The 16,112-nt window shown below is 42.3% G+C and overlaps 1 protein-coding gene across 9 annotated transcripts in view; it reads left to right on the forward strand.

The window, feature by feature from the left end:
- Positions 1 to 16,112, forward strand: part of LOC110981997 (uncharacterized) — a 65,127-nt gene that overhangs the window by 24,822 nt on the left and 24,193 nt on the right. For 8 of the 9 annotated variants that reach the window (XM_022240099.2, XM_022240102.2, XM_087140607.1 and 5 more), the window contains one exon: positions 7,990 to 8,151. In XM_022240099.2, coding sequence (XP_022095791.1) covers positions 7,990 to 8,151 — 162 coding nt within the window. Of the gene's footprint in view, positions 1 to 5,295; positions 5,433 to 7,989; positions 8,152 to 16,112 lie in introns of those variants that run through there. The other variant, XM_022240106.2, reaches the window with a different exon arrangement.

Consider the following 16,112-nt stretch of genomic DNA (forward strand, 5'->3'; position numbering starts at 1 on the left):
TACTGTCTGCTTGTACAGAAATCAAGATCTAATTTTGCTCTTGAAAGTGTTGATAAGGTTGAACATTTGAAGTTGAAATATCCCACTTCCATACGTGTTGGTAGAGTCCAGAAAGTTGCTTCCTTGGACAGGGACCGATACTGGTCTACCACTCAATCTGCAGTAAATGAAACAGAGAAAAGAGGCAGCTTTTACCTATGATATTGGCTGTGATTGATGATTCTAGCGATGCTGTTGCGACACTCAGAAGAAAGGTTTCTAGTAGAAGTTTCCAGTTAATGTGCTTGAGTCTTGAATTGTATACACACTTGTAATGGATTTTATACGTTGTGCAGCTTCACAAATGTGACCAGTCATGGCTTACATACCGTTACATTTACATGTAATCCAGTAAGTATACATTAACAGTACATTCGAAAAAAAAAACATTGTTTTCCCCGCCCTGAGCCACCCTCACAGCCAGGAATCAATTGTGGCACAGTTTACTGCTGGTTTGCGTGGTGTCTGCTCCTTAGATGCACCCTAAATCATTAACCAATCACGCTGTCTTGAGTAACTGGAGCTCCCGCTGTTATCGCCAACATTTCACAAATCAAACAGGAATTTATGGATTTGCTCCTCTGACATTTTCTCTCAGCTCCGTACAGTGAGATCTTGTAAATGATTAATTGTTTCTCTCCGTTTATTGTCCCCCCCATGTGTGACCTGTAAACCTCATTTAATTAATTCTGGCGCTGGGTAACGCATAAGGCCATGTTCACTCAATAAATATATATTGCTTGTCAACTTGACTTTTCGGAGGTCATCTGCTTCTAGAGTAAATTTTGACTTGGTACAGTACACGTAGTAAATAGTGCATGGGGAACACAGAGTTGAGTGCTGTGTATGAAGCTGCCTCTTGGAGTTGTGGGCCCAATTTCATGGCGCTGCTGAGCACAGGAGTTTTATGCTTACGGAGCCTCCATATATTTCATGGACACCATAAACAGTTAGCACGGCAAAAGGCACACTTACATGTACATGTAAAAGTTTTGTACGTGCATTTTCCTGTAAACAGCTTGGTTACTGACATACAATAAATTTTATAGAAATTACAGACCCAATATACATGTACAAGTGCCCACATGGTACATGTACCCCGGTACCACGTACATGTACATAAACATGCGCTAGATGTACATGTGGTTCCATCCTTTGAACGACTCAAAGGAGTGCCAAGATCTACTGGTACAAGTACATGTGCAAGTGCATGTACATATAGGTTGAGCTTAATTACAAATAAATTTGCTGTTCCCTCCAAAATAGATCTCATTAGCCACTCAGTGCCCGTCAAGTATACCAGGCAAGATATGGGACGGAGGGATACCGCCCTTACCTGTCCAATCGCTGTACACGCTGTAGTCTATTGTTACCCAACACATTCCCCCTAGAAGTCTGTAAAGAAATCCTGAGATTCCGATCAAACAATGACCAATGTCCGTCCCATATCTTGCTTCAAATGCCGTCAAGAGATGCCACTAAACCCTAACCTCAACTCCCCTAGGTCAAGAGGAAACATCATTTGTGAGAAGTCACGCTCGGCTGCACACCCCCAAAGGGCCTCGTACCTCAAGACTCAGCAGCAGAGATGTCAGGAATTCACGCCCGCCGTCCCAGAAAGAGACAGAGAGACAGAGGAACGAAAGACTGAATCAATATTAGCCCCGGCCATAAACAAACCACATAGCAATATTCTCTCATCACTGTGGGAATGGTTGATCTATGGCAGAGCATGCATCCAGGAAGGCAAGGCGGGCTGGAACGGAATTCCTCACAGCCCAGGAATTATTAATACTTTTTTTTCTCTGTGGTGTGCAGAATGTTAGGGCAATTATTGATTGTCGGTATGCGGTCGATATGCATATTGTCAGATAAATGCACGGCGGTGTTGCATTTGAGACTAACTGAATACCATGGGCATAAGGATTTTGTAGAAGGAAAATGATTCAGTGATTAAAACCGAAGAATTTTTTCCTCGATTTTACCAGTCATATTGGAGTGAAACACAAGTACTACTGTGTAAAATGTTTTGTTGGTTTAAATATTACAAGTAACCAGGAGCCCGGAGTCTTCCTTTGATCAATTTACACCCAAACACGTGTACTTTGGCAAGGAAACAGTATTTACATGTGCATGGTAACCCGGATGTAAGAAAGCAGTTACAATTACCTTAACATGATACTGGAAGCAATTGGGTTAACCTGCTCAAATAAGCTGTGCGTCTCTTCTCACATTGACCATGTTGAACTCAGCTTACAACCACTGCAGGCACAACTTTAGTGTGAGTCAACACAGGTCGAAAATCCTTTTACCTAATGTCCTTGTGCTCTCTGTCTCATGATCTGCCAGTGCTGCTGCTTGACGTTCCCCTGGGAAGGAGAAACCCATCTCCATGTAGCATCGAGCCCGGCTTATTTCATAATACCCCCGTCCAATTTTGGTCTCGTTACCCGGGAGATTTTCGGTTAAAACCTTTGTTGATTTCCCGTCTGACCGTCTGTTCAATCATCGCTGTTGACATGGTTGCCACAACAGTTATTATTGGGCTGTGGCCCGGCTGGTAATGATGTGTTGTAACCGGAGACTGTGGCGGATAATGACAAGACAAGTGGCAGAATCATCTGGCATGTCTGGAGGTTGTTGTAGTCTTGCGTCTGTCTAAGTCATTCGAAGTCAGATTTTAAGTTGCATCTATAGTTACGGGCTGTGCAATCCCCCCAGGAAGACTCGTTGTAAACCTCCCGATGTTAGATTTTATTCCTTACAATACTGGTATACATTGTGTTTGGCAAGATTCGCTGCTTGTTTTGAGAAGTTCTGGAAAGTTCCCACAGTTTTTTCCAGCTTAGTGGCCCTTGATTATCTGAAAACTCCTAGCAAAATACCAAAGTTTCCAAGCATCATTCTTGCTTACAGTGCACTTATTGTGCTTTCCTCCTTCATGAGCATGTAATAAAATGAATGAACAGAGAAAATGGGTGTTTCTGAGTTAAAAAGCAAGAAACTTACATTAACATTTGTGCTTCTGAGCTTGAATGCTTTTTAGGGTGATACCATGGTGATACACAGAATCTGAAGATAAAAGTACGCTCTGCAGTACAAACAACATGTGCACATGTACACTCTACATGTATAGTGCACATACATAGTGCGTGTATGTTGTTTGTTTTGGAGATCTACAAATACATGTACATCTCAAACTTATTGGGGTACATAATCTGTGAGCACAACAGGAAGACGAAGAATATTCCACCATGCGCTCAATGCACTCTTAACAGTACAAAAGGAGACTGTTGAAAGTGATATGCCAGCATCCATCTGCAGTACCTATAAAGTTGGCATGCAGTCAGACTTTAATACAATACCAAGGTAGAGTAGAGCTGTTAGCACACCAGGGAGGCCCCCTGGTGCTGGTTAGTGCTCCGCCGTCTCTCTGACTTGATTAAATGATGCTAATACCACCTGCCTTTTAGCCCCCCCTTCCCCCTAGCGGTTGTTCCTTCGCGTTGCCTGTGTTTCATCTTTCGTCGTTCCATAAGGTCCTCGGCATGCCAGCCCGTTGTCAGTTTGTGGGCAGGATTAGGAGCCTGCCAGCATGAGCAGAGGAATAACCATTATTAAAGAAACAACGCCTGCCCAAGAAGATGAGAAATATCCATTGTTAAAGAAAGAACAACCACGGGGGGGGGGAGTTTAAAAATTGTTCGGGACGTGGGAAAGTGAAATGTGAAGTGCTCTTTATTTGCTCTTGTTGCTAGGTTTCAGAACGTTCCTCCGTCAGCCGCATTGAAACCAAAAGCAGTTGGCCCTAATGGAAGGCAGCAGGTTGCACATTCTCCTCAAGGTGCAGGGCAGTATTACATGTATCGTGATGATACTGACCTAGATTTGTTACAGCTGATTCCTTGCCATATCAATATTAGATTACATGTACAGGTATGTACAGCAGGTACATGTACATGTCACCTCCTGTTACACGTACAGTAACATATAACGTCATGTCTACATGGTAAGAGTACATGTAGGATGTCCTTTCTAGGTTTGGATGCATTGTACTGAGGGCCATAAGTGGACATCATTGTGCAAAGAAAATGCCGTACTAAAAAAAAAAATGAACTGTTTCACATTGTGATGCATATCGGGAAGTTTGCATAGGGAAGCAATTTATAGGCCTACATGTACACGTACATGTCTGTTTTCTGTAGTTGTTGATGACAGTACCCAAAACTCAATGAAATACATGTAGGTTTTCAAAATGAGAAATTTTCAGTAACAGCTGTTCCTTCTGTTTTAGTCAGGTGACCCATGGCATCTACCAGACCTACATGTATGGTAATATGTAAAAGTACCTCAAAACAGTGAGGATCTTTTGGTCTACATGTAGGAACCATACTTGACCTGTGAATTTGTGCCAGTCAGCTCTGATACACACAAGCCAGCGATGTGCACCATAGCGTGAAAATCAGGCATGCCAAATTTCAAAATCAGTGGTTAATTTCTCAGTGCTGGCTTACTAGATATAAATACACGCACATGTGCGTGTGAATACCACTTTAAGTAAGACAGCCCTGCTACTTTTTTCTCCCCAGGAATGTACGGTAGCCTTTACTCTGCCGAGTGATTGGGCCCTGAAGTATGCACATACTTGTGAAGTCCATTTTGCGATTAAAGATTGATGTGCTTGTGCAATATCCATTGAGCATCACTTCTCACCAGGGATCTGTGCCCGGACAATTTTGGTAATGAAACTTAAATCCGCAAACGGTGACACTTCGGGGGGGAGCTTGCAGTATTCACCTGCCATGAGGATCTTCTTGTGCAGTATCGTGCCTTCAGAACTGTGCCCTGTGTTGAGTTTGTTCTTGTTAACTAACAGTTCAAGAGAAGGAGAGAAGCTTTGGCTGATTATATGACTCAAGAGCTCCGTTCATAACCTGACCTAAGAAGTCTTTGCTGTCAGCAGGTACTCTTCAGTCTGCCGCTGAAATGATCATTGGCTTACAGTCATGTATCCGGCCTCATCCTCTTTGCACTGTTCCCTCCCCCCCCCCGTGAGTTAGTGCCCGAAATCTGCAGCGAATCCCTAAGCCGGCCAGCACACATGTTAACATGCACTTAAGTCGGGCGTGTTGCCGGTATTAAGAACGACTAGCGTTTCGTGGTCCTGGCCTGAGCTCTGCAATCCAATTAACGGCACGGTCGAAAGGGTGGAAGTTTTTCATGTACATACGATGAGTAGTGGGTGGCCATCTCTGGTTGGCCAGAGTTGTGCTTCGGTAGCGGTAGGCGTGCGGCGGTGTTTTCTTTTTGAGATGATGAGCAACACCTGTGGGCACAGTGTACATGTACATCTGCTCTTGTTTACAGAATGAGCAATCCACTGCAGTACATTGGTAACTTTTACAGACAATTTTCATTACTTTATGGTTGAAAAATAGTTTTCATTTTTCTGCTTTATACAGGTTTGTGTATACTGTCGTGTGGTTTATTTTGTGATACTTGAAACCACAAAGCGTAACTACACACTTGCAGAAGTGCTGAGCTTGAAATTGCCCCATCAGTGCCAAGAAACCTGTAATGTACCGGTATATTGTAAGGGAAAACAGTAAAATGATCCGTTCAGTAGAAATGTGTGCACGGGCAATTGTTCGATTGAATGTCACATGCCGTTTGTTTCACGAATTATGAGGCATATTTATTGTTTGATAGGCTGTCGCAACAGTTTCAGGTACAATGGAAGTGACATGACAGCACCGTCATGACCATGGACATTTTGTTGTGGGATGGTACACTTTGTGGGATGTGGTCATGTGAACTGAGAACTGGTACCATGTACATGTGTATGGTAACACACAGTACATGCACATGTACCGGTACTCTACATACAGGTACGTGTACATTGTACCGGTACCAGTCCACAAATATTGCCGGAGCACAAATTCTTTTGTAATTGTGCTGTGCTTTAGCTCAGGTAAAGTTTTTTGATACAAGTAGACGTACTGGTACAATGTACATGTATTATGAAGGAAGTACATGAACATGTGCAAGTACCGGTAGTCACATGTAAGGATATTTTTCTGCTACTGTAGCACTTGAGTGAAAAACAATTTGTATACATGTACATGTCCACCATACCATGAAAAAAAAATCAATGTTCATTTGACAGTTTGCTGAATACTCCCAGTACCGTATGTACATGTATAGAAGAACAAAATCAATCTTCACTGTACAAATTTTGAAGGCTAAGAGTACTTAGACGGCAATAATCTTCCCCGAGGCCGTGTATTTTGGGCCAATTAGCCCCCATAATTGACCCTTTATTGGATCGGTTGCTCACTGCTCAATGGCAGGGGTTTACGCAAGCCACTCAGCGACCTTGTCTGCAGCAGCTGTCTGAACTTGGTCCATGAGACGAATCGATGTGACGTTCTTTCTTCAGTTTTCCTCTTCAGAGCTGTGAGTTTCTCCCCAGTTTGTGTGGGGGGAGGAGGAAAAGGCATGAGAAACAGTTTGTTCCAGCGACATGTACATGTACAGAAGGGCTCTGAGGTGTCGTGCACGTTGGTGTCATGTGCAATGCCAGTGCGGATAGTGCACTGTATTTCGACTGATCTCTCTTCTCAGATGTTGCATTTTCTTTCGGCAAGTGCTTCATCCCACGCTTTGCCGGATATTCAACTTATCTCTGTGTGTACACGTACAAGTACCCATCGTAGAAGTGTTTCTAGAAGTATTGTAAGACATCCACTTTCAGATGCTAAAAGGGATTTGAGCCCGTAAGAGAGAGCATCGTGATGAATACCTAAGAGACTTTTTTTTCTGAAGTGTGCTGATTTTGAGAGTAGGTCATTCACTCGCTGCTGCCAGTTAATATAATCTACAGTTAACATAATGCCGTCAGAATATCTCAGGGGTTGTCAGGTTTGATTCTTGCATGCATGTATTTGCTAAGTAATGCATGCCTGTTTAGGTCTCTGATTTGTCAACATGAATCCTTGGAGATGAGCTGCTAGAAAGCCAGCGGATATTGACTTCAGATGAAATGTGGTGTATTTTTCCCAGATGGGTTGTATGTTTGTGACTTGGCTGGAAGACTATCCATCAGAGCTCGGTTACTGTGTACACATGAAGATTGTATAATGGAGTAGTCTGATATTGGTGATGGAGGGCTATACTACAGGTGTATTAATTTTTACATGTGCCGTTGTTACACAGATAGGCATGCAATAAATGGGTTGATCTGTACATGTACAACAGCCAACCAAATTTCATGACATCACCAATTACTTTTTTCATTGCACTTCATCATACGTGTATTTGCCATCAACTCAACTCATTCATGAACTGGTATGTACATGTACCGGTACAACACGTGTACACTGGCTCATAACGGACATTGTGTGATCTATCAAAGCTGCTCATGCTCTCTAGGCCGCAGCGTTAAAAGACAGAAAAAGTGCGCAACTTGTCATTATGGGATACCTCATACGGATGGTCAATGGTGGACGCCGTAATATGAATACTACTCCAACATGTACATTTTACCGGTTTGATGCAATGATGCATGGTCTAATTATAAAACCCTGTGTATGTGTACATGTATGTATGTCTAGCACAGAAGAGAATAGAAAGAAGAGAAAATTTTACACCCAAGGTGGAGTTATTTTGGAAAATCAATGTATTCTGGTGTTTCAGGTAAATACATTTAGGCATCCTCCATCTTCAGCCCACTTTTCAGGAAGGAACAGCTGCAGACTTGGCAGTTCTTCTCAAACAGGTTACACGTGCAAGCTTTTAGCAGCTTGCCTCATGTATTGTTTCACAAGGTTAACTCGCACCTTCATCCCAGCATGAAGACTCTACTCAGGGAGCAGATAAAGCTCAAAGACCTTGTGACTTTTTAGACCATTGTCTTCAACTGCTTCCCTTTTTTTTCCCCAATGACTGCAGGCTGACTGAGACGCACCAGTTTGCCCAGGCTAAGGAGAAACAGAATGCCAAGCTGAGGGAGGCATTTGGAATCGGAGACAGCTACGTGGACGGCAGCTCCTTTGACTCGGAGCGGAAGGCCAGGGAGGCGGAAGCTCGCGCCATGCAGGCCAAGAAATACGAGTAAGTAACCCTTGAAAAAAAAACACAAGCAATCCGTGTCCCGGCCGGTGAGAACTTTTAAGCTGATCTTTGGCCAGGCTTTTGTCCTGAATTTGTCCCCGGGCGTTTCGAAGAGGGAAGTGAATAGGTAGCTGAGTTACCATATAGATGATGCAGAGTTCCTGTCGCGGGCAATCCCCCCGTGTAATTGGACACGGAGACACACATCAAAGCATTGCCGCGGCGGGGATTGTCATCTGTCTCGGCATGGCACTGCTGTCATGTTGGCAAGAGGATGGTATCACTAACAGTCCAGCAACGTCATGCAAGATACAGGCGTCCGTACATCAAATTGCTCTGCAGATTATAAGCGATTCATTCCTGTGGGTCATTTCCAGAGTAATATCAAATGTTTTTTTTGTTTTATAGCAATTGCCTGCGAAGACTTAGAACAATATTCCCCCCCCCCGATGCAAGTGCATATGATACAGGCACGATTTATAAGGCAATTTACATTTTTATTAGCCAAGGTTATTCAGGATAAAATTCCCCAACTTCATGCCAGCTGGGACATGTTCAGCACCGGTACACGTTAGCCTGCATCAAACATACAGCACACGTGTACACTGTGCGCACATGCGTATGACAGGAATCTTGATACCTAAAGACTAGTAAAAGGGACGTTTATGTGAATGCTGCTGCTTGAACTTAAGTACATGTGATTGGGTTATGTCAGACGTAGGTTTGTGGAGAAGCACGTCACCAGTACAGTACTTGTGCAGTGGTTGCCTTGCCTCTTGTTATTTTGAATCACATCTTGTCAGAGAGGTGTCAGAACTCAAAAGTTTTGTCCTCTGGTCGGGATCGGAAATGTCCTCCTCTTTAAACACAAGCATTGATCCCAAGGGAGACTTGCGGTAGAAGTTGGCTGTACCGCACATACACGTACATTCATGTGCGTATCAGGCTACCCCAAGATTAACATACTCAGACACTCGCTCGATTCCTGTAAGGTGTGCATGTGTTCTCATCCAGCTCTCAGCTCACAAGCTGCTTATTGTACATGTACTATGCTCCCCGACATTCAACTGTTGATGCTATTAAATCCCGATCACGTGCTGAAAATGCATACATTCAGGTAGATACCTGAGAATCCCAGGGATCTTGGCGTCGAGTCGCAATTTGAACTCCAAAGCACTGCACCGATGTTTTTCTTTGTCCTGCGTGTTTTGGCACCCCCTGATGTGTCGCAGAGTGGCACGTGCAGGGGAAGTTGGATGTTGCATGTGGCAAGAAATTGTAGTCTGGGACAGGTCTTGCATTTCAGGAGAAGTGCCTTGGTGCCCTGGGGAGAGCTTCAAGTGTTGGCTGATCTTCAGTCAACATGTACATGTACGTTGGTTGTTAACATTTGTGCATACTGTAGTATTTTTCTCAGATAATTTTGTGCTCATACATGCACGTACACCACCCTACTATTCATTGTGCAACATTTACGTGTACATGACACCTGTGAAAATGTGAGTGTTGTTGCATGAGTTAATTGGGCAGCAGCTTAACCCTCCTTTTGTTGTGTCAAAAACAGTCAAAAATTCCTTCCACGTGATTTCACCCAGTACACAGACACATATGGGAAATATGGACTTGTTTTGACTGATAGGACAACTGTGTCAAGAATGTGTCTTTGGATAGGAGGGTTTTAATCATGTCAATTGAGACAGCGTTTCCCTTCTCTCCCTTAAAAATATCCCATTTCTTTCCATTAAAAAGATAGTTGATCCCTTAATAAGTAGCTAACCCTCTCCAAAAAAAAAAAAACGAGATGTAAACTTCTCCATCTTTAATTGTCATACATCCTGCATGTACTCTGTGTAAGAATCCACAAGCAACTTGTGGAAGATTTTGGGGTGGCAAGTGATGTACATGTACATGAGAGGCACATACATACATGTACATGTATGGGTGCGTACATGTACCTAGGGTCTTCATTATGGAAGAGTACAGTAACACTGGGAAATGAATTGAATAATGTATGAGTGCACTTCTTTTCTATCACTGTGGCCCCTGCCAGTGCATTGCCTAACTGTTGCAATAAATTTACACTGTGGTTATTGGCTTTCAGCACTCCTAACAAAATTGATTCATTATTTCCTTTCCTGATTAGGCCCCTTAATGAGCCATTATTGCTCCCTCTTGAGTGTGGGCAAATGGCCCGGTAAAAACTTACGCAGCTGTCCCAGCCGTCCAGCCCATAGAGCTTGATTGCTTTCATTTGGTTGACAAATTTATTAGAAGAATGTGGAGGCAAGCGTTTGGATCGTGTTAGCCTGATCCTGTAAATTTATTGAAAATGTCAAGTTGTCTTCGGAAGAGAGATAGGATTGGACTGAAGGAATGCCGTCCCCACTTTAAAGTTGGACTAGTGTTTTTGATTGGTTTCCCTTTTTTGTTTCGAAAGATCGTACTTGGCCGTTTTGACATGCTCCACAAGCAAACATCATTTGTCAAAATTACATTTATGTTGCCATGGGCAGAAATCTGAATATTGAACTGTGCATGCATGTTGCATTGTCATGAAGTGACACAAACCTGACTGCCGTTCATACATGAACAAAACTTATTGGTATGTTCACAGCTGTACGTGTGTAAACATGCGTGCCCCATCCCTATGGAAAGCATGTACATTGAGCAGGAGGATGTCAATGGACCCATAGCAAAACATGGATTTTCACTTTCATGAAAGGATGTGCGTCCTTACTAATTGATTTGAGCAACATGTAATAACCCACTGTGTTGTTCATGCAAAGGTTTACCTCTCAAAGAATCATTTTAAAGTTTTACTGCATACAGTTGTCACAAATTAGTATGTTTACCGTATGAAAATAGAGAAACTTCTCTGGTGACCAAAAACCTGTATACACCTCATGGAAATGGTGGCAATACGCAATACCCAAGTAAAAGTAAGTGTTAAATATGCCAGCATGCGTGTGTGTATATGTGGATCGTATACTCTGACAACTCCACGCAAACTGTTGACAAACCAAACTGATCCAACTGTGTTGACCAGGTACATGCACATCTGTGGCAGTCACGATGAAACATTTTGATGTGTGACTGCGCAACATCAGGTGGTATTCGGCAACGTTGTCTGCATAGATACATGTATGTTGATATGGAAACTACATATACGTAGGCTTCACCAGGAAACAAAATTTCCTCCCAGTTAACCATGCCCCTTAGAATAATTGATCAGTACTCTTTGGGGTTAAAGCTCCTGAAGATTTTAATCATAAACCCATGCTAACTCCCTCCCTCCTCCCAAATTGAACAAGTTTCATAGCGGCCGGCTAATCCTATGAAACTGCCGCGACCAACAGACGTGAACGTTGCCGAGGCAAAAAGCCAGACACGGACGCTCTAACTGTGCGCGAGGCAAAGACAAGTGGTTGCAATTCCCCCCGAGGCTGTCCCCCCGCTAAACCTAATTGGGCAAGCGGCCGGGGCTGAGCCCGTACTGACTGACGATAGCGATAGTCATTGACTTGACTGTCATAACACGAGCCCGCGTCCCTTGCTTGTTTGGTTAGTGTGATTTTCAATCTTCAGTCTCAACAGGAGTATGTATTTGTCAGCTTGGCACATCCATTGACGTCCCTGTGTAGACCGTCATAAAACACAAGCCCCTCGTTTTGTACATTTTGCATGGTAAGATGGGAAATTAGTTTTAACAGTGAATCAGTCTGGATTAGGAAGATGTGAAGTTTAAATTGACATGTTCATGTAAATTACACGTCTGTGTACTGTATACATGTACTGGAATACACGTGAACCGTAGCATACCTGTATGGACTGGTCCACGTACCGTACCGGTACATTCATTCATATACGTGTACCTGTGACATGAATCTTCTTGATCCGCACTGGCAAAATGCACTTTTTAAGGGATGGTTCATTGTAAATGTACTGTACATAAAAATCTGTGTTCATGGGTACTTCCAGAAATTAGGGGTGCAAAGGTTTGACATTTATGTGTCTCTGTTACACATAACTTTGGCTATTTGACAAATATCACTGGAATTGATTTCAAACTATTACTACAGTATTTGTTTGGCATTCATCACTTTTGGAAATTAGAAAATGTGTTCTGAACTTACAAAATCATATGTCAGATGTGACAGGGACACCAAAAAAAAAATGGACCCCTAATTTCTGGAATTACCCATATACATGTATATGTGTACATACATGTACATGTACAGCTTCTAGTACATGTGTATACATGTGCAAAGGAACCAAAAGGTTTTACCTGTCTTCAATGGCCGGGCCTTAGTTCAATTGCGTCCTCTTAGGTAAATGCCTGGATTTGCTTGCTGGATTTGTTTTGTGCCCAACTTTATAACAGTAAGATGATGTGTAATACATGTACATCAAATGTGATGTACATGTAATTTGGGTGTGCTTTGCGTTGTGTTGTTCTGAGTGAAAACGAGAATGTGACTTTAAAGAAAAAGAAGCTCCGTCGAGAATGTTCTTGGCAGTGAAGAGGGATGACCAAAGCTTTATCTTTGACAGTACATCCTTCATTATCGATAACAGTTACAGTGTGTACATGTATTTGTAAATTCAAACTTTGGAAAATAGATAAGTTCCAAAAATTCCATGCATACTTGTGCATCACATGAATATGCATGTACACAACATGCATATTCATGTGGACAGCTCATTTATTTTACAGCAGTCTGAAGGTCATAATAAATCATTCTCTGTTTGAGGGAAAAAAAGTGCCTAGATTGTTTTGGCACGAGGTGACAAATGACTGTCCTTGAAAGCCTGGCAAACGATCTAATCCTCAATCATCCCTGGGCTTTAAGAAGAAGAACAAAAAAAAACGACAAAAGTTAAAGTGGTCGGAGGCATTGGCTTAATTGCGCACCTTTGTGCACGTCAGAGATTATCCAATTGACCTTGTGACTTTGATGTACCATCCTGCCCGACTTGATTACACAGGGAATCCCCAGGGGCGACAGTGTTTGCGATACACCTCTTTGGGAGCCCACCTGCTGTTTTTACATGCTGGCTTCTCAGTATTGACTTGTAAGGCATGCGGCACTTGATTTGTGGGATCCACAGGCCGTCTTCGACGAAAGCCGATTGCCATGACAAAGTTGTAATTGAAAATATTCATCATCAGAAGGGTATGGCATTCCCATGTGATGAGAGTGGAATGCAAATCACTCATGTATGTAGTCTGTCCGCGCGTGAACGAAAGAGAGCGCTTCGCTACATGTACATTGCAGTGACGTCATGTGGAGGTGATACTGGGTATTGTTGTGTATTACTGTATTACATATACAATGTCTATACATGTACCAAGGAGAGGGCTCTGTGTCTACTGGAGAAAGGAATGGTCAATGCATTCGTGCAATATTACACTCTCCTACAGACTAACCACAGGTACTTACATGTACCGGTACATGTACATGTACCTCTGAGGACAAGACACCTACCACCGAGGACATGGAGACTTCCTTTGGTTCCTTTGTGTTTTGACCTCTGGTAAATTGAAACACATACGCTGACCCACTGGGTGTCCATTTTAATCTCTCATTTTACATGTACCTGTACTTCCCTGCAGGAATTTTCACTTGCCCACTTGACCTTTTCTAGCAAAACTAACTTGGACTAGCATTTTTCAACTTCGTTACTGTGCAGACCTGCTGTCAATTTTAAAACTTAAAAAAGTAGAGGATTCAATTAATCTCTTACAATTACAATTACTCTTACAATTAATAATAAACAACACATACATATTCATCAATTTCAAATCTTTTTTTTGGATTCATCTCTATTCTTTATTCAAACATGGAGGTATTCATTACTAGCCCACCGGGTAAGTCAAAGAGTACATTTTACCAGCCCGCTGCAGTATTAATTGTACATGTAGAATTTGCATACTGGTCTGGTGCTAACACCAGTACATGTACATTTATGTTGTGGGGACTACACACGTTTTGAATGATGGCTATTTTGGGGAGAACTTTGCTTTAGGGACAAATCTGTGTCCCTGGAACGCGGTCCTGAATTTCCCGACAAAAGAAATGGTCCCTCTTGCTTGGCCAGCCGAAGTACTGAAAGTCATGGAAATTTGTTGCTATTTTCCAGGCCTGGAAAATCAGGAATAAGTGTATAAAATGCGTGATTTTATTCGCAACTTTAAAAGTCTGAATAGTCCAAGAAATTGCATTATTGGGTCATAGATTTTCATAATTTGGTCATGGAAAAGTCATTGAAAAGTCATGGAATTGAATTGTCCTTTAGGTGTAGGAACCCCAATGTATAGCGTATGTGTTCATGTATGATGTTGAGTGGTTCCATATATTAGAGCAGTGTACGTGTACTGGTAGCTGCACATGGAAAACATGAAAGTGCAAGCAGGTCATGCTATCCACTGCTGATGATCCATGGGTGTCATCAGTTATCCTACTGTACCTGTGCGTGCCAGACCCTGGACCCACGATGCCACGCTGACAAGCTCGTTGCCACCCTGGCCTAATCCTTCAGCTGTGAGGTATGAGCTCCTCGCCGCACTCAATTCTGCATGGACTTGTTTTTTTCAATCAGGACAAAATCAAAGCTGGTTTGGTCGGGGAAGATTAAGTGCTCCATCAATCTCACCGTACTGTTGAGTATACCTGCCTGGTTTTTCGTGTGTACACAATGTGAATTTCATGAATCTGACAGCAAAAAAAAATGTGACTAACCTATCATGCATACACATACCAATATAAATCCATCAAGAATAAGCACATGTACATGTAGGGTACTTGAACATGTACATGTACATGTATGCATACATGTACATGTACCAGTATGAAAAATAAGTTGCTTACAAATCTATGCACATACCAAGACATTAAGCTCCCCAATAGTTCTGCTTGGCCATTACATAGCAACTGAAAATACAGGTATTGTCGGGAACATGTACATGTACATCATAGTAGGCAGGTACGATGTATTAAAGTGTAAGTAAGTGTTAACTAGTTAAAAGTAACAACGGTAAGAGAGGTCTGTGGCATTTGTTTAAAATGTTATATTAACATGAACAACACAAGGTATTTGGGTCCTTGTAGAGCTTGGTGTGCGAAAATAACATTCATATAAAAATAGACACATTTTTTCTTTATTTCCAATTTTCCATTTTCCGAAATTGCCTCCCCCTAAAAAAACTTTGGTGTCATGCCTTCAAAATAGGGTATGTCGGTAAACGGGAGGCATGCTACATGTACGTTGTTGGGGGGGCGGGCCTAATAAGGAATATTATTCAGCCCTTGGTACTGTACTCATGCATGTTCATTTGGGATGAAGTGAAAACCTGCCGATTTTGAAATGTAGCCATTACGTGTTCATTTGACTAAGTATAAATGTGACACAGTACAGCAGGTTGCATGTGCAAAGGTACTGTACATTTACACAGTACACATGTGTACATATCGTATCAATACAGCTACATGTATGCATGCGTTTGAAAAGCTCTTTTTTGCAAAGTGAAAGAAGCACACACACACAAAAAGAAAAAAATATGAAAAGCATGTGTAACGCAGACTAATTTTCTCAGGTACTTGTTCCCTAAGAGCTTTCCAATCAGAGACTTGTTCCTCCAGCTTTTGAAAACAATCACGCGAGTAGAAAAAGCTCGGAGCAAGCAGGCACTGTAGGCTCTTGAAACCAGCCTATTAGTTGCCTGGGCAACTGGGACTTGAAATTGAATTAATCCAATTCGCAGTTGTTACTTTTCTCCCCTGCAGTACTTGCAGTCAGGCGTCGGCCTTGTCCAAACAGATATTGACTGAGTGCAGTTATGAAATCTGGAAACCACGTTTCTAGGAGTATTTTCTGTTCATAGTTTAATTCATATTTTCCCTTGTCAAAAAATTCAAGGATTGAGGAAGATAGTGCCCAGTTACAGTAGGTCTTCATGCTTC

The sequence above is a fragment of the Acanthaster planci genome, linkage group LG09 (genome assembly GCF_054643075.1).
Source record: "Acanthaster planci isolate LZ-2023a linkage group LG09, COTS_SCS, whole genome shotgun sequence".
Taxonomy (NCBI): Eukaryota; Metazoa; Echinodermata; class Asteroidea; order Valvatida; family Acanthasteridae; genus Acanthaster; species Acanthaster planci.